Here is a 27,102-nt window from a genome sequence, read left to right on the forward strand (position 1 = left end):
AATTGAGCCACCTGAGCTGAAGCAGGTCCTGAAAACTTAACCTTTTGGTGGCCTTTGAGGACTGGAGTTGCTTATCCCTGGACTGTGGTGGAGTTGGGTTCTGACTTTGGGTTCTCACTTTACTTTTACGGTACCAAAATAACTACATTGTTGTTCATATGATTGTCACAACTCTGGAATAAAATAAACTTTCTGGTGGCTGCTACAAGTTCTACAAAGTCTAACATGAAGAATGTACTACATCACTCTAAGTAATACGGTAAAGTAGGAGGCAACTATAATGTGGAAGGGTTAGTTACTGTGTGTGCACATAGGAAAGAGAACTGGTCAATCATTCTAACTTCCTAAGCTCTCAGCAGGTACACACGCAAATAAAAGAAAACCATGCGCTCTATTACACAGGATACAGCAGGAGAGCATTGCAACGAGTAAAGTGGACGGTATGTGTATGCACAATCTAGGCAGGCACTGATAAGGCAGCCTGCTTCGCAGCAGCAGTCGTGACCACAGGACACCACCGCCAGTCTCAAAACCGTGACAGTGTCACTTGCAAATATTGCAAAAAGCGTCATTTTCGTCAGCGATGACAAATCATGTGCAGATGAGGCATTTGTACGGAAGTGGGCTGGGCACTTGGGCAGGACACACGCTTCATTCAGGTGCTTTCTCACAGGATTTACACACGGATCTGGAGCTCGGTGGGAGGGACGGGATAAGGAGAGAGGGAGGGGAGCCTGCTGGTGACGCAAAGGGAGCAAAGCTTAAAACCTGCCCAGAGAAAAGCATATGTGAGTACTTGGTGCAAGGCACCTGTATGAGAGCTGCCTTAGCCTGCGTGTGTATACACTATTGATTTCCTTCCCGTGGGTGCCTGGCTCTGACACCCGGGCTTTGTTTCAGTGCCAGACTCTCTGTTTATTTGAGCCTCTGCGCTGGTTGTACTGTAGAGAGACCAGCTCTACTCCAGTACCCCAACGTGATCAATTCTTTCTCACCTCTCCTCCCCATGGCCAAGGACCACACTTGCTCCATGGACATGACAGAGCCCATCAGCCTTGACTGGGTAAGTAAAAAACAAGTCTGCAGACTAATAATGTGCAAACCACTGGTGGAAGTAGTAGTGACTGGGATGGAAGTGTCACTGTTTAACAAGGGAATGCTACGCACCAGCAGCAAGTGCATCATTTCCCCGAGTGTTTCATTGGGAGCCATAGGCAGAGCAGGGGGACATTGTCACTTTAGGGTTAGATTGTGGACCCGACTTGGGAGTCTCTTCCTTTTTTTTTTATAGTCGGGGATGTTGTATAGTTAATATACAACCACAGCATATAGCTCTCTGCTTTTACAGAATATTAATGGGACTTTTATGGTGGCGTCTGTTTATTTTATAGGCTTGTGCTGCATTACAACTTGTTAGTACAGTATTAGCCATGTACGGAGACCTTTGATCCACAACTCTGTGGCTGGACAATTTTAACCAATGCTTATTTCATTTTTTTATTTTTTTTAAGCTTCCGAAAGAGACTTCTTCATTTACTCTGCAAAGGATACATATATATTTTTATAATCATTCTCATACTTAGATTGTATGTTCTAAGTAGCAGGGACATCTATATCTATTATTACTTTTATTTCTGAACCACTTATTTCAATTATGTATAATAATAATAATAATAATAATAATGTCACATGGATTACTACTGTGAAGTGCTGGGTGACACTATGTACTGTAAATAAAGATATACATATACCACTTGAGTATGAAAAATGAATCAGACTGATGATTTTGTATTACCAAGACCATTTCACACTGTATGTGCTTCATGATAATCAGGATATTGTGGTACTTTAAGTCTACTAGTGCTTAGTACCTGTAGTTCCATTAGTTTAAACTGGCACATTTTGTGCACAGTGCATTTATTTAGAAAAGTAAACCAACTAGTCAGTTTAGTTTCAATGCATTTTTTTCCCCCACCGTGATAAAATATGTAGTAAATGATGTTTGGTGACTACAGGGATTTCTTTGTACTGAAAGCCAGAAGCATGTTTTAGCTCATTTCTATGCAGGGGAGTTTGGAGGTATGTGACTTTTTATGGGGGTTTTTTTGTAGAAGGAATGTGTGGATGATGCATTATGGCCGAAAAGTGGTGCAAAACTGGTATAATATGTGTATATATCTCTGTCAGTGAAGGCAATCAGGAGACAGCACTCTAATGTTGGTCAAACTATATTATGACAAGGCACAGTAAATTCCGACGTTTCGGTCCCAAAAACGGGACCTGCCTCGGGGGGTACAGAAGGTCCCGTTTGAGAATCAGTATCTCTATCTCTCTCCCCATGGTCAAAAATAGAATACAATTTGCAATACTTACAGTACAATTTGTAATGGATTCTGTTGTGTTGCAGTACTTGGGAGGGCTACAGTATATAAGTTGAGAAACTTCCTAGTTGCAATAGTTTGCTTGCATTTTAAAACTGGTTTTTTTTTGTTTGTTTTTTTTTTTAAAGAAATCCTAGTGTTAAAGTATTTAAAATAATTTAGCAACAAATGGTGTATTTATCTATTAAACTCTTCTCTCCATTAGTGGTCAGCACGCTAAAAAAAAAACATTGATTCAGTGTTCTGCCTTGAGGGACAATTTTTTTTTTTTAATGTGTGTGTATCTGTATCTAATAAAAAATCCCTTGTGAGCACATTCACATGTCTTAGACAGGTTTGCAACCCTGCCTTTCACCATTATCACCTAACATACAGTGCTTCCACTGCAGCAAGGGATTCTGGGAAATGACATGCAAATGAGCACACCGTGTCACCTTTTGCCTGAAATCCATTTTTACATGGAACACTTGTAAGCGACTGCTCGCTGTTGACACAGCTTTTAAGCACAGCATGGGATTCAGATTGCAGGGGAGGCGTGGGGGGGGGGGGGGTGAGGACTGGAGTTGAACACTGCTGCCTTATCCTACTCATCTAGTGCGGTACCTTAGTACAGATAGGTATGCTTTTTAGCATATAGTGTGAACACTTCTATCCTTCTTGTACAAGTAGAAAACTACAAAAGAAAATGGGTTGAAAATTGGAAAGTCCTGGTTGAAAATGGGAAAGTAAATGTCATTTGTACAGAAGTTTGTAAGGCTGAGTAGGATTGCATGTTTTTAATCAATCTTTTTGATCTCATGACTTTGACCGGTTTATCAATAACAAAATTTAAAAAAGAGCATTATAAAATGCAAGCGGCCACACTTCATTAATCATCCAGCATATAACAATATGTTCATTTAATATCTCCCACTAAATATTCAGGATAATAGTGTATATACAGTACTACAGTATGATATAAACCTCTGTGAAAACTTGACAAATCTGCCTCCTCCAGTACATGTTTACAAAGCGCCATAGCATCTGAATTGTATCTTAATAGGAATTTCATCCTTGTATTTTGCTTTGACAATAGTTATGCAATTTTACTACTCCAAAAAATCATTAAACATCACATGCTGAATGTACAGCATACTGTACATGCGTGTTTTTGTTTTAGAGAGAGGCTGACTTGGTGTACACTTTTCTGCTAACATCCTTTTTATTTTTATGCATAGGCAATGATTAATGTGGTGGTCTGCATTTTTTTTGTCTGCTTTGTGCAGCAATTGTATAATAATAATAATAATAATAATAATAATGAACAGCTATTTAGTGATTCTGTTTCCTGTTTAAGAATGAACAAAAATGGCATTGTTAAATTGGAAACACCTGTCTACTGGGTTAAGGGGAATTTCTTATTTAATGGCTTCCAGCTAGTTCCTGTAAATCTGGTTCGATCAGAGCTGTAAATCTAATCTGCTGCACATTTGACTTTGGTGGCCCTGGTTTGGGATGAATTTGCACTTAAAGTGCTACATTTTCCTAATGTAGAATAAAATGAGAAATATACAACCGGTCCTTACCATGTTTGTTGTTATGACTGGTCCTCAAGTACTCTTTTGCACACCTGTGCAAAGCACATATGTGCAGGATAACAACACTGTCTATTTTCTTAACGGTAATGACATGTGTTAATTAAAACTTTAATGACACTGTATTAAGACTAGAGGTAGAATTTAGAAACCCTTCACATGAAGGTTTTGTTTACAAGATACTGCATATATATTTTTTTCAATAAAAGGAACAAAGGTTTGTCCTAATGAATATACATGTAAATAAATCTATTTTCATAATCCTAAAAAAAAAACGCGATAAAGATTTTTTATTTTTTTTTAAGGTAAAAATAACATTGTTCACTTGGAGAGATAATTGTAAGGCGGTTAAATACTATCCCCTAAGTATTGTTTACACTGGACAATCATTTTTGTTTTATATAATTCTTTGGTATGTGTTACAGTATATTGTTTTTATACGTTCCAACTCCAATACATAGGAAGACCAGATATCCTAAAGATTGAAACTGTAAAAACTAAACAAGCAATTTAAAAAACCTGTTTTAAAAGAATCACCACTATAAAGATGGAGGGGCCTAAAATGAGTACATATGCATGAAGTTTCGAATTTTACAAACAACAAGGGTTTATATTCCCATCATGAATCAGTCCACAGACTTATTACACGCACTTTCAAATCCTTGCACCCTTCTTACTCTGATAAACCTGAATTTTCACTAGTCTGTTTTACAGATATCTGAAGATGACACTAGTGACGCTATGGAATACATTCATACGCTGTGGAATACATTCATGATAATGAATGTATTCCACATTATACAAGGGCAATTTGTGGCATGCAATGCACATTTATTTTTTTTATGTACAGGTATGTGTACAACTGAGAAGTCTACATAGTATACTTTTCCATTAAAAACAAATTGACCTAAGTATTCCCCTGAAAGAAACAGATTTATTATCATTGCTGATATTATTGTCTGTATTATGGAATGCTGTACAGAAGTCAATGACCTTGAAGACAATGGAGAATAACACTGTGGCTCTCTACCTATTAAATCATAGAATGTGTTTATATTTAAGGCTGGCATTTCAGTCCCAGGGCCATACTTGACCCCTATCAGGAACCTTCAACATTTGTCTGGATTTTTCTTTCAGTTCTATATACTTTGAGATGTATTGCTTCTATTTCAGGACCTGTTATCCTGAACAGCTTTACTATTAAAGTAGAAAGATCTGTACAGTTGATTAAGATCCCTTCCAGTCCATTGGACTTGATATTCATCCCTCAAGGGCATCAACCATCCTGGTGCTGCTTCCATCCAAAATACCTTAACATTCAATTTGGCTATTTTATTAGTAACACGGCACTAATTTATATATAATTTTTTTTTCCTCAATCAAGATTGTAGCAAAATGTTTAACCTGTGTCAATAAATCACTATTGCCAAGCGTGCTTCTATCAATTTGGGGAGTACATATTCAGCATTTTGTTTTCCCGATGTGCTTCATCACACTCGTTCAGAGAAGGTATAAAGCTCTTGTAATGTGTGTCTGCTTCTTATGTGTTGTTCTGTTATGAGGATTTTTATTTTTTATTTATTATTTTATTTGTAATAACTTCATACAATTTACATACTTGTGGTTCGTTTGCAGCCAGACTGTTGGAGGTCATTACTTATTTGAAGTTTGCCCCACTGCATATTTCACATTAGTTATCTTTGTGTGAGAGGCTGCTACCCTTATTATGGCTGTCTGCTTCTATTCTACAATACCTCACTGGTGCCTGGCGCAAAGTGATTCCCACAATGTTACTTGACTGCCCCTCTGACTTACATTGGGGCCATGAAGTGACTCCCTATCAACTCCTTATGTGCAGATGGAGAGGAGAACAGAAATTACAGATATATAATCTATATCCCTCACTTCTCACCTGTGCTGGGGTGTGCAACACAATACTTTTGGTATATTTTGTGTAAGCTGTACTGAGCCAGAAGAATTGAAGATTTGTGAGTAATGGTGGTCTGTTTTTATAAACTCTACTCACGGGTCATGATAACAAAAATTCCTAAGGTTCCCTCTCTATTCAATGCTTATCAGTAGTATACACTCCTACTGGGACTCCTGTTCCCCTCCCTTCCCCCACCGACAGTCATTATTTTGTTCTTTCATTGAAATTTAGTAGTCACCGCTTTTAGTGCTTAAGCTCACATACAGTAAGGTAGGCCAATCATTTTTCCACATCTTCTTCTTGGAATAGGATCTGTACATCAATTCAAACGGATAGCGTTCTTTAACAAGTCAAAGAGATTACAAAAGTGGCTTTTATTCTATTTTTTATTTTTTTTATTTATGGAAGCTTTTCAACATTTTCTGTATATAAAATGCTGAATGCCTCAGCCATGAAATCCTTGTAAGCCTACCATCAAAGGAAAAAAAAAGAAAAAAACCTTTGATTATTTTCCAATCTCTATGTTCTGTGCTCTGACACTACTACTATTTTTTTTTTTTTTATCTGGTCAGCTTTTTTACTCTAGTCTGACATTTAATCCAGCAAAGCCCTGGTAACACTTCTTCAGCATTGATTAATGTCTAAATGCAAAGGGAAATCGAAGACAGAAGAAACCAGTGACAAAAAGGTCAGGAATTTGTAAGCTACCTTTTTAGTCCTAGGACCAATGTCTGGCAACAGGGAAAAGTAGATGGTTGACTGATACTATAATTTTTTTTCCCCCTTACCAGTCACATAATTTGGATACTTGTCATGCAGTCGTGGGAAAGCAAACGAGTGAACAAGCATAACAACTTTCATATATAAACACAGAAAATGTTTTAAGAATGTTACATTGTAAAATGACACCAGAATCCACTTATACTGTACATTTTAAGACCTTTCTAATGAATACCAGTTACTCTTTCATTTGCTACAATACACATTCCCTTGAATTATTTTTAACTTCCCCAAATGAAGGCAATACAATAAGGCAGTATAATGATTCTTTTTTTTTTTTATTTGTTTTACTTTACTTCTATCAAACATAGCTTTTCCCTAAAAAAATGTTTTTTTTTTTTTTTTTAAATGTATTACTGGAATTTCATAGAAACGCAAATTTCTAGTGTTAGGCTGTTTACACCGAACAAGAGTCTCATGAAAATGTGCATAACATGTAAAGAGGGGATGTTGGACTATAAGGCCTAAGTATTACTGTATGAGGGGTTGACACCGTTTGTGTTTAGACTTTTTTTATATACTGTATGTGTATAACTACTGATATGTAAATTGGTTGGGCTGCAATTTTGCAGCAAACAAATCTCAAATTGTCATTGAGGATTGTGACATTTTAGTGTTTTTTTTTTTGTTTGTTTGTTTGTTTTTTTCTGCATGTGGGAAATTAAACTTGTGCCCTAATGTTTTTCTGTGTTTTCGTAAAAAATGTCGGTCACTTAGGCCATCGTCATTTTGACACTTGCTAGAATAAAAGGGAAATTAAATGCATGTTTCTACCTATAGGGGATTATGCCATATTCGTCAAAGCAACCGACTGTGCCATTTTCGAACTGAATTCCCCATTGTAATCCATGGGGAATTTCTGCTGAAAATGTCCCTGATTGGTCGCTTTGGCGGGTATAAAATGAGGCCGAGCTCATGGCGGTGTCCCATTGTATGCGCGCTTGCGTCCGCGTGCACTTCAAGGACACTTAGGCTACGGCCCCAGTGCCTGCGCTGCATTCACATCTGCGAGGCTGGCGGCGCGTGCAGCTGAATTCCCCGGTCGGCAAGGGGGGGGGAGTGACAGGGGACATCACCCAGCAGGTTCCCCACATTGGCTGAACCGCCGGTGGGCGTAGTGCTCCGTCGCTACTTCTACTCACAATCTTAATGTGTCTGAAAAATGCCCGTGCAGCGCAGCGGGCCCCCCCTCACAGAGGGCCTGGCCCCATTGAGGGGCGGCTCTTGTCCCCGCAGCGCTCCCATAGTGAGCGCTGCAGTAGCCAGTGGGGACCAAACCTTACCTGATTGCCTATGGTAGTTCCTCAAGTGCCCATGTCAACGCTGCTACATTTTTCCGTCACAAAAAAAATTGACATTTCGAGCTGCAGCTGCGTGGCGTCACGTGAGCTGGTTTAGCCAATTAGGGCAAACCAGCTCCGTGATGCGCTCGCCACGCCCCCGATCGCCGCGACCCATCTCATGCAGCTAGTGCACACATCGCTGGGGCTGCAAAAGGGCACACACAGAAGCGCTCGCCCGCGCCACAACCATGAATCTGCGATGTTTGTATGCAAGTTTATTTATTCATGAAATTGCGATAATGGCATTTACATGAGAGCGAAAAATGACTATATGGTTTGGAATCTTGCTGTTTTCATTAAGCGGTTATCACATGGCCAAACCGTGCAAAAACTTTTTTTTTTTTTTACTTTATCTCGTTTGCGTGACGGCCAAAAATCTATTGGTCTATTAAATTTAAGAGTCCAAACTTTCGTGCCCATTCACAGATTCCTAATGGTAACTCAATCTCGTATAATTCTCACCAACCCTCATTCAGGTGTCAAAAAATAAATCATTAATGTCCTGTTGATCATGACATTATCCAGGGCTCCCAACAGGAGGAGGGGGCAGCCGGGCTGGTTTTCCAGGTCTGATCAGTCGACAATGATTATGGCCGCTCCACTTTCCACCTGTTTCCATGCCTATACTTCCTAGTACAGTACCCTCTTCACTTACCATATCTTTTTATACTCCCCCATCTGCTTTCTACCACCTCCCCACACCCTCTCTGAATTTGTCTTTTTTTTCAGCATTGGAATGGAGGAGAGACTTTCCAGATCGGAATGGTGCTTTTTTTTTTTTTTTTTTTTTCAACTTCAAATTTTTCTTTATTGGGGTCACATCAACATACATTGTATCACATCCCATTGTGTAACTTCCCCCCAATAATGTTTTTTAATCATTTATCAGGCAACGATAACTGCCACAGTACAGGACAAGGACATCACATACAGGACAGACAAGACAAACCAGATGACGGGCAGGGGAGGGGGGGGGGGAGAAGGGGGGGGGAGAGGATCGACCCAGTGTGTTCCTGCTGACTTGATGTCTTTTACGGGCGTCCTGTCGTGCTGGTTGGCACTCCTTGCTTCTGTCTCTGGCGTAAAATGTTTTCTCCGCTGATTTGTTTTGGGGGGCTACTACTCCGGGGGCTGTCCACTAACTGTTCGTCGCTATTTGTCGTTCCGTCTCTGACCCCCCAAGGAGAACGCGCCTGAACCTATTAACGCAAGATTGCGGTGGCATCCACCCCGGGGATATCTGTCTGAGTCAGCCAAGGCGACCAGACTTTTAAGAAATTTGTGCCGGTGTCATTAACCAAACTCGTTAATTGCTCCATCCGGCATACGTGCCAAATCCTATTTCGAATCTTGGGGATAATTGGGATTTCTGGTTGCTTCCATAATGCTGCGATCTCGCATCTAGTGGCTGTTGCAAAATGCGCGATTAATTTGTGCGTCGCATTTGACATACCCTGGATCCGTCTGCCCAGCAGGAACAACCACGGGTCCAGGGGGATCTCCCAATCGAGCATCCGCTGTAACCAATCTCTAATCTGTTCCCAAATCGGGACCACTTTCGTGCATGACCACAGCATGTGTCGCAGGTCGGCCACCTCCCCGCACTGTTTTGGGCAGAGCGGAGAGTAGCCCTTAACAAATTTAGCCAATCTAGCTGGGGTGTAGTACCACCGCATCAGGACCTTATACGCGTTCTCCTTCAGTGTGGTACATATGGAGCTTTTAGCTACTGCTTGTGTGATCTGCTCCCATTCCTCGTCCTCTAGCGTCTCCCCTAGGTCAGTCTCCCACAGTCGCATGTAGCTTAACCGGGTCTCACTTTTTGTCTCCGGACAGACCACTTCCCTGTATATTCTAGATGTGAGTCCCCTTGTGTCCACGTCTCTGGAACACAGCTGCTCAAAATTGGTGCGTGCTGGTCTAATTGGGGTTTGGTTGTAAAAATCTCTGATCTGGAGATACCTAAAAAATTCTGTGTTTGGGATATCCTTTGCGGATTTAATTTGCTCAAATGTTTGAATATGTATCCTACCCTCCAGATCCTTCAGACGGGTTATTCCCGCTTGTATCCAGTACGTCAAATTTTTACTGTTCAGCCCTGGAGCGAAATCTGGGTTGCCAATGATTGGCGTCATAAGAGAAGCTTTTGTAGTTAATTTACACTTAAATTTAGTGGCCTCCCACACTCGTAGCGAATTGTCAATGGCCTGAAGCGGTGTGCCTATTTGGCGTGCCCTACATTTGGGCAGCCAAATTAGCTTCTGGATGTCAATCGGTGCACAGCACTTTCTCTCCAACTCTACCCATCTCCGAAGGCTTGGGTCCGTGTGCCATTGGAAAATTTGAGCCAATTGGGCCGCTTTGTGGTAAGCAAACAAACAAGGTACCGCTAATCCTCCTCTCACTGTGGGTCTCTTTAATATACCCTTAGCAATTCGTGGGTTTTTCTTATTCCATATAAAATTCATAATAGTTGACTGCAGGGAGAGGATGTCAGAGTGAACCACCGGTACAGGTAGGCTCTGGAAAAGATATAACATCTTTTTTTTTTTTTTTTTAAGTTTGTTCTCAAGACCCTTAACTGTTATGTCCTGGTTTTTTTTTTTCCACCTGTAGGCAGTTTTTAAAACCAGGTGCATTACCAGTAAGTATCTCAGGAATCAGAGAGCTGAAATAGTCACATGCTGTAACTGAATGGGGATATATATATATATATATATATATATATATATATATATATATATATAAATATATATATTGCTGATTTTAACCAGGTTACAGCACGGAAATATTTATGATTGTAAGCAAAATCTGGAAACACTAGATAATCTCTTGCAAAGATGATATCATGCATATGATTTCAGTTAGTAAAAATAGTACAGTATGTAGCTGTTACACTGTGATATATCTTTGGAAATAAAGAGAGCACGTTTTATCTCCCAGCTTCAAAACAAAATAATTTCACCAAATTAATTGAAAGAAAAATTCCAATGGCTTTTAATGGAATCCCATGTCATTACCACATTTGTCAATGTTTTTGGACTAGTTTTAAAGCCAGAAGACTTTAGTAAATATGCGTTATAGTTTGGTAAAACTAATATTTCCAGAAGGTAGCAAATCTATGCTCATCTAATACAATGCATGGATCCTGCTATCAACAGATGTGTAGCTGTAAACACAAGAAAATATTATGCACACTTAGTTTGTACCTAATAACGTGTACCCCGCTATTATTTTTTTAAGTGAAACTTCTTTGCTGGCACCTGTCCCTACTAAAATTTCCATTGGCACAAATCTCCTTCATGGAGACAGAAGTGTCAGTGGAAGTGACGTCATTGTATTTTTCATAGGCTTCTGGGAGTTGTAGTTCAGGGACCGGATGCATGTTCCTTCGCGCATGTGCGGCCGTAGTAGCACGCATGAGCAAGGCTGCGCTTATAGTTAGGGCTACGTGACGTCGCCGTCCCTATAGCTTTTTCTGCACTCTGGTACACGAGACGAGAGCGTGACCGGAGTGGGGGCGTGGCGGAGGCGTGGCCGTGAGCGGTTTGCCCTCATTGGCTGAACAGCTAACGTGCCGCTGATATCACGCGGCGATCACTGAATAAATCAAAATACTTTGACTACCAGCGATCACAACCACGTGACGTCAGCCGTCGCCCCCACTATGGGCACCCGCAATGGCCTGCATGTACTTGCTACGGCGCTGCGCAACATTGCAGTCGCCATAGCCCTAACTATAAGCGCAGCCCAAGAGGGGTAGACATGGTGCGCATCAGCAGCGCTGAAGTGGCCATCACTGCGCGAATGTGCATGAGTGGCCATCCGTGCATGCACAGCCGTAAACGCGCCCATGCGCAGGAACGGCCATCGCCGTGTGCATGCACAGGATCTGCCATCGCCATTTGCATGTGCATAAGCGGCCGTCTCCTCGCACATTCGCATAAGTGTTCGGCCCATTCAGTGCATACACAGTCTCAGAAGCGGCTGTGCGCGTGCACATGCGCACACGTGGCCATGGATATGCCACCAACGTATGCACAGAGATGCCCTCCGCATCCAGTGCATAATCCGAGGCACACAACACACAGCCAGCCACACATCCACCTTGGCACACAGTCACCCACCACTGCCAGCCACCCTTACAACAACCACCCCCCCCCCCCACACGCACACACAGCCACCCACATCCACAGCCACACCCCCATACACAAACAGCCTGCCAGCCACACAGCCAGCAACACATCCACACAGCAACCTTTGCCACATTCACGCCACCACAGCCCCGCCAGCCACATAGCCACCCACACCACATTCACCCCACCCCCGCACACACACCTACCCCGCACCCCACACACACGCCTCCCCACACCCACATACGGAATATGGTATGACTTCTGAACCGTGCTATTTTACAGTGTTTACATATTAAATAAATAAACAGGCTATGTGCCGAGCATGCACGTTCAAACTTAAACTTCTTTGTGTTTTGCCACTGAAATAGTATTTTGTTTTTTCTTGAATTAAAGACTTTTGAGAGTATAATTACAGTTTAAGTGACAAAACACAAAAGTTTCACTTAATGTGTGTGGCGAGTACGCACATTTTTTCCCCACATGTACGTGTGTGACCATTTTATTAGGGTGTGGTGTTTTTTTTTTTTTCTTCTTTCTGTGTGCCACATTTTCTGATGTATGTGATTTCTATGAAAGTACAATAATTCCATATCCAGCTAAACCCTGTTTAACGCGGTGCTCGGGCCACAGAATGAGACTACGTTATTACCGGGATTGTGAAATGGCCGCCATGATCAGCGGGGACTTCTGCAACTCTCTCCTGTAGACGCAGCCTGAGGAAGCAGGAATAGGAGAGAGCTGCAGATGCCAGGTAAGTCAAAGCATTGCATGTTATGTAAAAAAAAAAAAAACCTTGGAGATTTTTTTTTTAAATCGGGAGCCACACTGAGACCGCGTTATAAGCAGATCCGCATTGTAGCGGATCCCACTATAATGGGGTTGAGCTGTACTTCTGAAATTAATTTTGCCAGAAATGTCCGTTCCCCCCCCCAAAAAAAGTACCAAACTGAGATCAAATGAGTACAAAACATCTTAGTTTTTTTATGACTAGTAATATTTAATAAATTAAGTTCACACAGTGTTCAATGAGAACGATTAGTTTAAACAAATTAGTGCTGCCAAAAAATTTACTCTGGCTTGTGCTTTGCAAAATCCAAATCAACAAAGATTAACAAAGCAGAGTTGCCTGTATTAATCTCGCCAGCCTCAGATAGATAGAGATATCGCTGTTTCCCCCACCCTATGGGAAATGTGGTGGCTACTGAGGGTGTGGTGCTTTACCTGTTGCTCACATGAGGCCTGAACCTCCATTGCTGGGAGCCCGAGGTGTACCTGATCCATCTGGTGACAGCGCCTCCACCTGTGAGGGATCCTGACAGCGCCGGATAACCCCTTCCCAGGACCCAATGCAATAAGATCACAGACTTGTATTTAATACGTTTACTAAACACAGATACAGCTAGATATATCATTAACACACATACAATATAGGCCTCGCACGGCCGAAGCCCCACCGTGCCCTCCAACCGTAGTGTCCAACCCTGAGGGGATTTCCCAATTACTGAGGGGCCCCTGTGCACCCATCCTCCCTGGTGTCCACGAGCCAACCCACCCAATGTGTGAGACAGCTCTGCCCACAGTAACTGAAAGTGTTTTATAGTTGGTGCACGTTGTAGGTACCTGCCCAGGTGCTCTAGCACCCGGGTATGGCCGAAAAGCAAAAGGGATCCACTGATCCAGCGACATCGAAGTCAGTGAAGCCTCTGCGTGGGGGTGAACTCCGGTAGGAGGGTATCACCTTTTGATAGAGCGGTGGTGGTCTTGCCCCAGACCACAGTCTGCAAATCGCTGTGCGGCGTCATGTGAATGTGTAATTTTGCAATATTTGTGTAATATGCACATTTAATAAGACTAAACCAAAATATTTTTTTCTTCGGTTGGACTTGTGGAAACTCTTAAATTTAATATAAGGTTTTTGAGCAATACAGTATATTCCTTTTCCACTCAAAGCCCATTCTTCCACTAATTAATATCATATTTGTTTGCATTCTATAGCGCTGTACATCAATTTTGCATGCACAATGAGTTCCTGCCCCATAGAGCTTACGATCTAATTTTGCTTGGTGTCTGAAGCACAGGGAATTAGTAACTTGCCCAAGGTGAGAAGGAACTACACTGGGATTTAATTTAAAATCAGACTCCCCTGCTTTAAAGGCAGCGTTATTGTTTACAGAGTCTGTTTCTTTACTCACTGAGCCACTCCTTCAGCCTTCATGTTTTGCATCAGATGACATGCTCCTAAGAATTACTTTGTTCTGCTGTGTATACCTTTTTTGAAACAGTATGGAAATGTTGTTTGAACCTTTTATTAAAACAATGTAAAAAAATAAATCTTTTACCATCACACAGTTGGTAGTTCTGCAATATGGAGTCTGGAGGATGCAAATTCTTCACAATGGTTTTGTTCTATGCAAATGTTGTACTCTACTGAGCAGTAGTTCAGACAAGCGTATGAACTGCCTTCTATGTATAAATAACTTGTAATTGTGATAGAGCTATTTTCTACTTCTTGCATATGATGAGATTTTTGCACATTACATACTGTACAGTAGGTCAGGAGTGCGCACATTTTTGCCCTGCGCCCCCTGCATACTCTCTCCCAGTGCTCGTGTCCCCCCCCCTTACCTTCTCTAGAGTGTCAAATGATGCTGCGGGGTCATGTGACATCACACCACGGGACCCTGCAGCGTCATTTAACACTGTGTTGCCATGGCGACGCGTCTCCCGAAGCTGTCTCAATCAAGGTAAGAGAGAGTTACAGAGGCCTTGCGCGGTCCCCCAGTATTTAATTTAAATGCTTTGGGGAAGAGCATCGGGCCTCTGTTTTGAGGGGGCGGTGCTTACACTGCAGTAGGTGATCTACAAATGTAGCAGGCAGAACTCCTGTTCTCTCCCGATATTACGTTATAGCTGGCACTAGATATAACGCACAATTTTAAAAAATTAAATTAAAAAATAATGGACTGCTGCTGTATACAGTTACTCTATAATTATGCTTTGTTTTTTTATAGAGACGTTAAACAAAATGAATGTACATGCTAATGTAGCGGTCATGTAAAATGCCTACAGTCATCTCTCCTGCTGGCAGTAAGGCCTGGTAAGTGTGGGCATGCCAGCAGTAATCATGGAGGTTTTCCCTCACACCCTGGTGGGGTGCTCTGTGTATGGCTGGGACTGGTCACATGCTCTGACTCCATGGTTAGTGATGTCAGAGATGTGTCAGCCTCAGAACCTTACATAAGGCACAGCACTGTGTTCTAAAGTTAGTTCTGATGTGGAGTTGCAAAGTGGTTGGTTGCTGAGTGTTGCTGGAAAGCTCTTGTCAGAGCTGAGGAGGAGCTCTGGCAGTTATGTTATAGTAACTCCATGGGAGGCTGTGTCCAGGGACCTGGCACAGGACAGTGATTCCTGCGGGAATAGTGAATCCCTGATCTGGGTGACAAACCTAACCAAAGGGAGCACTGGTGAGATGAGCGGCTGAAGATACTCCTTGTGGGGGGGCAGTTGCCCTGCCGTGTCAATAAAGATGAGTTCAGCCAGAAACCCTCTCGTGTATCTATCTGGGATGAGTGTACAGAGAGGAGCACCACGGAGGAGTTCCTCGCCAGGACCATCCCCATGCAGACGCAGGGACCCTGGTGAGGTGGAGGCGCTGCACTGTAACTAGGTGAGACTCAGCACACTACCTCAGGCCTGTCTGACGGGTTCTCCCCACACACCATCATGCGGGAGACTCAGGAGTCCTGTAGCCAGCAGGTGCACCATATGACATATCCACACTGTAATGGGGTCCGGTTAGACCACAGGGGCCAATGTGAGATTGGGTGGGTCAGACCGGGCCAGAAACACCGTTACATTTGGAGGCGAGCTGCTGAGATCAGACCCGTCAACAGGACAGGCTTTTAGCTAGGTCACTTGGAAACAGGGAGAGTGTCTGCTGCCACTTTGTGCTGCGTAGGGACGGACCTAGGGGTGGTCAGGGGGCTGACGGGATAGTGTCAGTTCGCAGGGACAACCTAGGGGCCTGAAGGGAGTGAGGGGTCTGGAGCGGGCTATAGCTGACCGAGTCACCTTGAGGCAGTGCTAGTTGGTAGGATGCCAGAAGGGACAGCCTGTTAACTTGGTCAGGAGTCCTGGAGAGGGTCTGCGCTAGGCTGACCAAGACAGGTAGACGCCCCAAGTACTGCATGGCAGAGCCAGCCAGAGTACCTAGCCATTCCAGACACTCACCGTAGGGAGCACAGACTGGGAGGAAGGAGTCACAGCAGACACTGAGAGAGTGAGCCTAGCCTGAGGTGGTGCAACCCTGAGTCACACCTAGAGAAAGTACACATGTGGTGGTGCATCTGAACTAATCTTTATTGTACCGGTGTGGTGGCTGCCCCGCAGAGTGGAGCCTCATGTACGACAACTGTTATGAGAAAGTGGAGGATCCGCGTGGCGCGGAGAACGTAAAATGGCGGACAGAGGCTGATGGGGAGGGCACCCGTGGCGTGCAACCCACTGAAGAGCAGACTGTCGCTGAATTGTCCTTAACGAGTTTGCTCTGGAGCGGAGCAAAGGCCGTGGCTGCCCCGTTTTTATCCTGCCTGGGACAGCGAGGGGCCACCCCTGAAGAGTGTGAAGAAATTGTTATAATTGGGGGAGAACCCCGTGAGAGCGAACGAATGGACTTTTTGGGCGCAAAAACCAACCAAAATGGCGGTTCCCGCTTGCTAGGGAAACCGCATGGGCCAGGCGCGGGAAAAATGGCTGCTGCAGGACTTGCACAGAGCTGGCCGGGAATGGCGCGAACAGCAGAGCCCCGCCCTGATGGGGGGCATGGCGCGAAAGCTATGGCTGCGCCGGGATGGACAGTGACTAATTCAGCCCCTGTGCTGAGTCAACCGTTGAGTTTATGGGACCCTCCCCTGATTTCTACCAGGGGGAATGACTTTCAATTATGGCCTGTGGGGATGCACCCACTGGGCCCAGGGACTGATATCCAGACGGCGCCACTACAAAAAGTAGTTCCGGCCGTGGAGATGATTTGCAAGCAAAGGTACCTTGTGCAAAAAGCTGCTGCAAGGAGAAAGCGGGAACTAGCCGCGGGAAAAGACTCCAGCTCTGAAGAGGAGACTGGCGCGAAAACGCAAACCGCGCCCACCAGGACTGAGAGAGGTGCGGCCTTAATTAAGGGGCATGATATTCCCCTGTGGGACCCGCCCATTATTGCAACCCCTGGGGGCGGGTTCCAACTCTGTCAGAGAAGGGAGGAGCCGAAGCAGGGAGTGGCGGATCCAGCAACTTCCACCAGTCAGTTGCGAGGAACCACAGAGAAGGAGAGACCTGTACAGGAAGTGACTCCTGTACAAAGAATGGCCTGCTCCTCTACTGTGGGCACTATGGTCTCCACCCAGCCCTACTCAGTGCCCGGCGGGGTGCTGGTGGTGAGGGTGGCCAATACAGAGACGGTAGTCGGGCTCTGCCTACAATGCGGGCTGCCCGGAGGTACTGTGAATACGATGGCACGTTGCCCTCATTGCGGGACTTTGTATCTGTGGCCTATGCCCACGTTTGTCCCAATACAGCCTGCTGACCCCCCGGTGGATGTGACCCGGCGCTCTGCTGAGTCCCCGGGCGCGCTGTGGATGAACCGCGCGAGTCCCGGAGATAGGGGACTGGAGCCGGTCAAGTCGGCTGGGTCACTGGCCATTGAGGCGGCTGGATTAAACCCCGAGACAGGGGCAAAGAGACTTTCACCCCGCCCCGCGACCCCTAGGTCGGGGCGAGGGGACTACTCTGATGAGGACCTCCGTGAGCTGGCGGTAGCAAGAACGGAGCGGAAAAGACAGACGGGAAGAACGACGCCCCGTGGGGTGAGTGACCGGACGTCCCCCGCAGATAGGCGATCCGACCGACGGAGTCCCGCCATCCCAGGACCTGGCGGAGATGGGAGAGAGACGCCTACACCCCTGCGGATGGGTAAGCCAAAAAGCCCTATCTCTTACCTGGTCACAACAGACGGCGAAGCGCTGGAAGGGCCGCGCCAGGCCCAACGCGCACGTGGAGGGACGGCATCACTTCCGGTGGCGACGGCGGAGCAACCGGATGTCATCGTGGAAGAAGAGATCCCGCATGGGGGTCCAACGCGAGATGGCGACGCTTCCGGTTCCGGGGAGGACGTCACTTCCGGTGGCGACGGCGGAACCCAGGAAGGGGAAGCAGCGACGCTTCGGCGATTGGGGGAAGGTCCCCGACCGCTCGTATTGCCCAGAAAATGGAGAGACGGTATCAGGACTGAGGAGGGTGAGACCTCATCCTTGGACCAGTCTACGGACAGCCAGGAGCGGGTCGTAACCCCGTGGGATCCCGCCCCATGCCCCTATACCCAACCCCATGCCCTAGCTAATGTACCTACCCCTATCACACGGTCACCGGGTTCACCGCCCAGCTTGGAACTTGTGGACATACCTTTGGGGGGGGAGGAAAAACGGACTGGGGAGAGGCAGCTCAGTGGAGCTACGGAAGGCGATTCACGGGGAGGAGGAGAATTGAGGGTGGCGCATACAGTACCCCAACTGGCAGTAAAGGCTCCGGGGTCATCAAGGTGGTCCACACCGCGATCCACAAGGTCGTCAGGGGTATTTTCATTTGATGACGATCGGGAACCAGGGCCTAATCCCTTTAAGGAGACCCGGTGGTGGGCTCCACTATTTGAGGGGTACTCCGCATGGATGGACCGTACTCGGTTCCTCATCCGGCGGGAGGACGTGGTAGATTTCTGGTGGAAAGAGGGAGAGTTTACACCAGAGCAGAGGGACAGGGAATTACAGGAGAGGTGGTTCCAGCTGGAGAGTAGAGACATAGCGCCCATGGGTCCAGACACACTGTCAGATCCAGTCGATCCTGATGAGCCCCTATCATGGGTGTTACCTGGGAGGGCAGGTAATGCGGATCTGACCAGGGTCAGTAGGGCGGAGAGGGCTATAATAGTCAAATATAAAAAATCCCATGGGTTGGAGTATCCCTATGTTCCGGAGCCCCTGATGGATGAAATTGAGGACAATAGGGAATCGTGGCTCCAAGAAACTATAGAGCTGTACTTAACCAATAGGGGGAGCGACATAGTAGGTAAAAAGGCGGAAGAAAGAATAGACACCCTGATGCGAGTGTGGAGCATAGGGAGAAATGTTCACAAACATAGAGTGACCTATGTGCCAGAGAGAGGGTCACCTAGGCATTACTATGTTACGGTCCTGGATATGGGTAACCGGGAAGTGAGGAAACCTGACCCAGATCACTATTTTTAGGGGGTACTGACGCATCCTGCGGGTCTGTGGCTGCTGGTCGGGGCGGGCTTGGCGGATGACTGTATTCATATGTACTGAGGTCATGTTTACAATATGCTGAAAATTTGTATGGATGTTAACCTAATTATGTTTTGTGTTACAGTGCTTCCTGGAAAGAGGTATACAAATTTAGGTCCCAGCGAGGACGATGGGATTCACCAGGGGGAGAATGTAGCGGTCATGTAAAATGCCTACAGTCATCTCTCCTGCTGGCAGTAAGGCCTGGTAAGTGTGGGCATGCCAGCAGTAATCATGGAGGTTTTCCCTCACACCCTGGTGGGGTGCTCTGTGTATGGCTGGGACTGGTCACATGCTCTGACTCCATGGTTAGTGATGTCAGAGATGTGTCAGCCTCAGAACCTTACATAAGGCACAGCACTGTGTTCTAAAGTTAGTTCTGATGTGGAGTTGCAAAGTGGTTGGTTGCTGAGTGTTGCTGGAAAGCTCTTGTCAGAGCTGAGGAGGAGCTCTGGCAGTTATGTTATAGTAACTCCATGGGAGGCTGTGTCCAGGGACCTGGCACAGGACAGTGATTCCTGCGGGAATAGTGAATCCCTGATCTGGGTGACAAACCTAACCAAAGGGAGCACTGGTGAGATGAGCGGCTGAAGATACTCCTTGTGGGGGGGCAGTTGCCCTGCCGTGTCAATAAAGATGAGTTCAGCCAGAAACCCTCTCGTGTATCTATCTGGGATGAGTGTACAGAGAGGAGCACCACGGAGGAGTTCCTCGCCAGGACCATCCCCATGCGGACGCAGGGACCCTGGTGAGGTGGAGGCGCTGCACTGTAACTAGGTGAGACTCAGCACACTACCTCAGGCCTGTCTGACGGGTTCTCCCCACACACCATCATGCGGGAGACTCAGGAGTCCTGTAGCCAGCAGGTGCACCATATGACATATCCACACTGTAATGGGGTCCGGTTAGACCACAGGGGCCAATGTGAGATTGGGTGGGTCAGACCGGGCCAGAAACACCGTTACACTTATTATACATGTAACAGTACCATTTCATTCAACATGTCGTCATAATCATCTACAGCTGCGGCCCTGCTGGCGCTGACGCTCTCATGCTTGAGCGGTGACGTCATCAGCTCTCCAAGCATGAGCGCTGGGTGTCCTGTGTTTCTCAAGCGTGCGTGGGGGCATGTTGAGTGCGCTTCAAACTCTCTTTTTTTTTTTTGTCTCGCCAAGCTTGGGAGAGCGTGCGTGCACGCGCCGCGTGAGTGGGGATGGCACAATTTAAATTGCAAAAACTAAACTCGGTATGCTCAGCGCTAGCGTGACCGCAGCCTCAGATTCATTTCTTTCACTTGCTGCTTTTATCTTTTGAAATCTAGAGTATGGTTTACTGAGGCTTTTTATGAGCATAAATGCACTATAATAGGAAACTTTTGGAGATACCTGAGTCAGAATAGCGACTGAGAATAACAAAATAATCCATAAAAGATAATCAGACACAACACTGGGTGTGAAAAATGCCCTTGCACTTACCGCACCCAGTGTGTGTGGTTTTGTCCAGTGTGTGTGGTCTTGTTTTATGGATTATTTTCTTATTCTTACTCTCTATTCTGACTGGTACCTCCAACAGTTCATTATTACTGTTTATTGTTCCTTGCCATTGTTAATAATCCTTTTACATACGCTTTATGTATTATATATCGCTGCTAAAATACAATACCTTTAAGCTGTGTGTAACATTGTGTAGTTTTTATTTATTTTAGAAATTTAAAAATATATATTTTTACCAAAACTGTCTTATTTGTAACTTTGTTCAGTTTAACTGGAAGTTATAATTTAATTGTATTAGCACTTCATAATAAGAAATGTTCTGCTGTATGAATAAACCAAAAAAGTCATTAGACAACATATGTGACAATTGGGGCAAAGGTGATTTTTTTTTTCAGTTTAGAAAAAATATTTTGCAATTCGCATAGATTATTTGTTTTTTCTTAGCGATGGGTAAATTTACCGCAATTCGTTTTACAATTTTTCATTTTATATTGACTTTTGAAAAACCGCTGTTCGATCAAACTTTTAAACCAAAATTTAGTTTAACAAAATGATCCTTTTTTTTTTTTTGCCAGATCTATTTTTGAAAATGTGTACTGTATGCTTTCTACAAAATATTGTCCAGATTGCCCATTGTTGATAAGTTTAGAGTGGTTACCTCATACACTGTGCACTTCATGTTTAATCAGACAGTATTACCTGATCAGCCCATTTATTTTAGCTCAGTACTTCATACCAAACATTAATAGTCCGTAAGCTACAATTGTCCCCTGTGTTGGGCATATGTGTAAATGTTGATTGTGGTTAGTGCAATTGCTCTCGGGATTGTTTCTGAAACTCCATTATTTCCTAATTTTAACTTTTAGGTACAGTAAATGGGCACTATTGTGTAGAAACAGTAGCCATGTTTTAGTACATTATAATTTCTGACTCTAACCAATGCAATCTCGCCTCCTTGGTCCAAAAATGTCTTTTGTACAAATTGCCTTTATTTCAGGTTTATCTCCACAGTAGAGATCTGATTTTGTGATGTAATAAAATTTAAGCACTAGGAGTCATACATATTTTTACATTTATTTATTTTTAATATTCATCCTGATCACCTACTTTATTGTGGGCTTCCATTTTAAAAATATTCAGTACATTTATGTGTGATTGCAGATTTAATGTGTCAGATGACTTGCTTGGTAATATAAACTATTTTGTTTGCTAACAACTGTTTCATTTATTTCAGTGAAACTTCTGCACAAGGGATATACCCACCACTAAACAGACGGAGCTCACATTTTGTTAAAGTCAACTTATGGAGTATCATTTTGCTGACTGATTCCAAATATTGGACAATTGTCATGGCGGCATTTCTAATTGGAGCTTGTTTACTTTTCATGCAACCTCAACTAGTGCCTTCCAGGCCAGCCTCAAATGCAGAGATGCATACTATGTCTCCCCCAGTTAATGAAGAACAACTGAAGAAAGCATTTAAAAATAACCCGAAGAATGTTGTCCACGTTAATGGAACAAGTCAGTATTTACCACATACCATCATTATTGGAGTTCGCAAAGGTGGAACAAGAGCACTGTTGGAAATGCTCAGTCTCCATTCCGATATTTCTGCGGCTGAAAGTGAAATACATTTCTTTGACTGGGAAGATCAATATGAGAAAGGTCTTCAATGGTATCTTGGTCAAATGCCATTCTCCTATCCCCATCAGTTAACAGTGGAAAAAACACCAGCCTATTTTTCATCCCCTAAAGTGCCAGAGAGAATTTATAATATGAACAGCACCATCAGACTCTTACTTATTTTAAGAGATCCCATTGAAAGGGTATTGTCAGATTACACCCAAGTTTTTTATAATCATAAACAGAAAAACAAATCCTATCCACCTGTAGAAGACCTCCTTCTTAAAAACAGGGAAATCAATACAGACTACAAAGCGATAAACAGAAGTTTATATTACCCTTACATGCAAAACTGGTTAACTTATTTCCCTCTTGCAAATATTCATATTGTTGATGGGGATCATTTAATCAGGGACCCTTTCCCCGAAATACAAAAAGTAGAAACATTTCTGAATCTTTCTCCTCAAATTAAGGCATCAAACTTTTACTTCAATAAAACAAAAGGCTTTTACTGCTTAAGGGACAGTGGTAGGGACCGTTGCTTGCATGAATCCAAAGGAAGAGCTCATCCTCAAGTCAATTCTTTTTTACTGGGTAAACTGCATGACTATTTTTATGAACCCAATAAGAAGTTCTTCGAACTTGTTGGAAGAACATTTGACTGGCACTAAGATGGGACGTGAAGTGATCATTTCCGAGGAATGAAGGCTTATATTTAGAAAGGATACTAAAGCTATAATTTATTTGTTAAGGGAGACTAATACCTATGTACAGCACTAGATTACAATTCCCACAATTTATATTTTTGTACTTGTTAAATATGAAAACACTTTGTGTAGGTTTTCATGGTTGTTAATGGTATGTATTAATTTGTGGACTATACTAAAATATTTCACTTTTTGAAGCATTTGCTACTTGTGTTTCTTTTAATTGTCTATTCACATGCAGAATATACTCTGGTTAGTGAAATAAATACTGTATGTACTATAACATTGCCTGTAACTGATTTATTTATAAAACTGGTATTATACAAACAGATGTGCATAAAACATTACCCAAAAATAAAAAGCTTATGTTGGTTTCTCATAAAAATGCTGAATGTAAGCACTGTTTTTTGGGGGAAAAAAGTAATAAGTAAACATTATGATTAAAGCAGAAATATATATTTTTTAATCAAACTACATGTATTCAACATCCCACTTACAAATGTAACCTAAAAATCAAGAGCGCAGCTTAAATTGATGAATTAATTTGAAGTATTCTATCAAGATACTGTACTGTATGTATGAGATGATGGATAGGCATAGAAGTAGATCTTTAAGTTAATGCTGATGTCTTAGACTTGCATTAGTGCCATTAGGATATTTTGTGTAATGTATTACTTAGAACGTTTTGATAAAGATGTATTAGCAGAAGAAAGGATAGAATATGCCAAACTGAATCAGCAATATTTTAGTGTTACAGATTTTATTAAAACTGTACAGTATATTAATCTTGTGAAAACTGCACTTCTTAGGTTTAATGTGTGTGCATATTATTAATATTATTATTATTATTATTATTATTTTTGGACCAATAGGGTAATCTAATTTGATGCACAGAATTATGCACCATGAGTTCAGTACTTAACCTACTGTATGGAGCTTACAATATAGTTTTACTACATGAAGCACACATACCGGTACTTGCATAAACTCACATCTTTCAGAGTTCGCAAACCGTGTTCTTCTCATTTGAAAAATGGCACTGTAGCTGCTGTACCAAGTGACTACAGTACTTCATTAGGTAAATGCTGTTGCCTATTGTTTTTCCATCACACATTATGATCGTGGCATTTGTGGTTTATATAATGCACTATGTAAGGTCTGCTAATCCACATGTCAAGTTTTGAGCACTGCTCCCAGGTTTGTCATAATGCAGATGCTTTGTGAAATAATTAAACACTTGTGTTGGATTTTCCTGTGGCTGGAAAACCAAAACACTGTTTAGGCTGGAGGGTTGTTTATCGCTTCTCCCGTCCAAATGCCAATATAATTGGCTAATGTGGTGAACACAAATAGAAAATCTATAAGTGTACTGTAAGTAGTGTTATTCAACTAAATGAATCTGCATCAGCAGCTATTTAAGAACACTTTCATGATTTTTAATGAGCTAACTTAATTAGTCTCATCACTATATCATATTACTAACTACTAACACAACTGTTAAACTATGAACAAAACATGATCATATTGATCTAAAGGTGTTATGAATATGATTTTATTTTTGTTCTATTTCATGCATTCTGATATCAAGCAACAGATTGTAAACTCACTAGTTTATTTGAGCAAATATTCTCTGTTTCAAATAAAACTTATTTTTCAAATGCATGACCACTAATTCAGTTTAGCCATAAGCCTTGTTATTTATTTTTAATCAGACTTTGCTTATTAAATACTTTTTTCAACTCTTATACCGTTACATAAAGGTTACATTATTTTTTTTCCCCCAATCTGGGTATGTTCAACAGCAACAAGCTTTCCTTGCAAGAGGTAGTGAGAGATTGTGGTGATGGAATTGGATGGATGGGAAATAAAAACAAAAGGAACAGTGTAAAATAGCAACTTTGACTTGGGTAACATGGCTTTTAAAGTCACACATGATTTTACCAACTAAAGTGCATAAAGAGTAAGGGATATGTTCTTGGCAAATAAAAGCTATGCTCTATTTGATCTTTTTTAATCTTTTCTGCGTCAAAAGTGTTAACATGTCATATTTAATGTATATGATTCTCCATTAGACCAGCATGTCTTTTCATCAAAAAGCCAATGATCAATTGGAGTCTGATATGACCCATGCATTGCCTAAATCTTCTCCAATCCTCCTTCCCAAATTTGTAAAAGTATTTTGATACGTTGAAGATGAAATATCTGAATGAAAATATTTCTTTTGGCATCCAATAAGAAGTAAAAATGTATATATATATATATTTTAATATCCTACCTGAGGTGGGAGGTTCCTGGAGCTAATCTGTGGTCCCAACAGACAGAATCCCCACCATGAGGTAGTAGCTATGACATAGGTGACTAACCCCTAAGGGTGAAAACAGAAGCACACACTGACTTTCCTCCTAAAAGACATGAAGTGAGAAAGCGAGGAGAACACTCAAAACCTTGTCTTATAATATCAATTGTTAGTCCAAATAAAAAAATTATCAACTAATATTGAAGTTCTAACTTACTCCTACAAGATACATACAGTGGCGAGAAAATTTATGAACCAGTGAAAATTACAGCAGTTCATAGGGTTTTTTTTTTCCATGATGACCATTTTGAATCAAAACCAGTCTTTTCCTAAATATCCAGTAGGGTTTATATTAACCAATTCCATGTCTTTTGAAACAAAAAGGTGTATGAATTAGACAAACAATAAGTAATTAAGAGTCACGATATGTGCAAAAGTAAATGAAACCGTATTTTCCCCCCAGCTAAATTAAAAGGGATAGTTAGAATAAGGTGTGAAAAACAAGACTTGAAAGAACTTGAAAATAATAAAAAATATGGTTATAAAACCTTCAGACAAAGGTGGCAATCTAGTCACCATGCAGAGGGATCTCTATATTAAAGCCGGGCGCGCATGTCACAGTGATGACTGGGACCGCAGCCTCAAACATGAACAAGATTGGATGCCATTTCATATTTCCTCAAAACCAGGGGACATTGGCATCAAACACACAACATCTTTGTTAGAACACTCCTGCAGTTCATCCTAAAAAAAACTACTTCTGGTTTGACAATAAGTAGTACCACCAAATACAGGGGACCGCCATGGGCACTAAATGTGCCACGTCCTACGCGAACCTGTATTTGGGTTGGTGGGAATCAGAGGTAGTTTTTAATGAAGAAATTGAGTGTTACACAACCTGCATAGATATGTGGATTTGTTTTATCGACGATGTGTTCATCTTATGGCAGGGTCCTGTGGAGACATTACTGTAATTACTTTATTGAGAAACTCAATATCAACAATCTTAATCTAAGATTAACATTTGAATACGATAGCAACTCCATCTGCTTTCTGGATTTAAGGATTACTATGGGCTTCAATGGGGCTTTGGACACCACTCTATTTCACAAAACCACTGCAACAAACAGCCTATTGCAAGCTAACAGCCATCGTCCCAGGGCACTAATAAAGGGGATACCAACAGGTCAATTTCTTCGGTTGAAAAAAAATTGCTGTAGTCAAACGGAATATGAAAAACAGGCCTCATGAGAAATCAATTCTTGGAGAGAGGATATAGTCATAAAGTGGTTAAAAGGGCATATAAACGTGCCAAATACCTGCCCCGTGATGAACTCCTACAGGACAAACCTCAACAACTTGAACGGGACCAACATATACTGCACCATCTATCATGGTACAGTAAATTCACCAAGACAACAACACATTAAGTTAGCCCCATTCACTACTATATGACACATCATTATAGTATTTACTTTGTTATTTGCATA

At 42.8% G+C, this 27,102-nt stretch overlaps 1 protein-coding gene across 1 annotated transcript; it reads left to right on the top strand.

Annotated features, from left to right (window-relative positions):
• Positions 1 to 404: 404 nt before the first annotated feature.
• HS3ST1 (heparan sulfate-glucosamine 3-sulfotransferase 1) lies at positions 405 to 25,503 on the top strand. The gene is made up of 2 exons (XM_075569325.1): positions 405 to 1,063; positions 22,221 to 25,503. Exon 2 carries the CDS (start codon positions 22,336 to 22,338, stop codon positions 23,278 to 23,280), a length of 945 nt encoding a protein of 314 aa, XP_075425440.1. The 5' UTR covers positions 405 to 1,063; positions 22,221 to 22,335; the 3' UTR covers positions 23,281 to 25,503.
• Positions 25,504 to 27,102: the final 1,599 nt, after the last annotated feature.

This window comes from Ascaphus truei, chromosome 1 (assembly GCF_040206685.1).
Source record: "Ascaphus truei isolate aAscTru1 chromosome 1, aAscTru1.hap1, whole genome shotgun sequence".
Classification (NCBI taxonomy): domain Eukaryota; kingdom Metazoa; phylum Chordata; class Amphibia; order Anura; family Ascaphidae; genus Ascaphus; species Ascaphus truei.

Excerpts from the sequence above, each read along its gene's own strand:
- HS3ST1 (XM_075569325.1), top strand. The coding sequence starts at position 22,336 with ATGGCGGCATTTCTAATTGGAGCTTGTTTACTTTTCATGCAACCTCAA.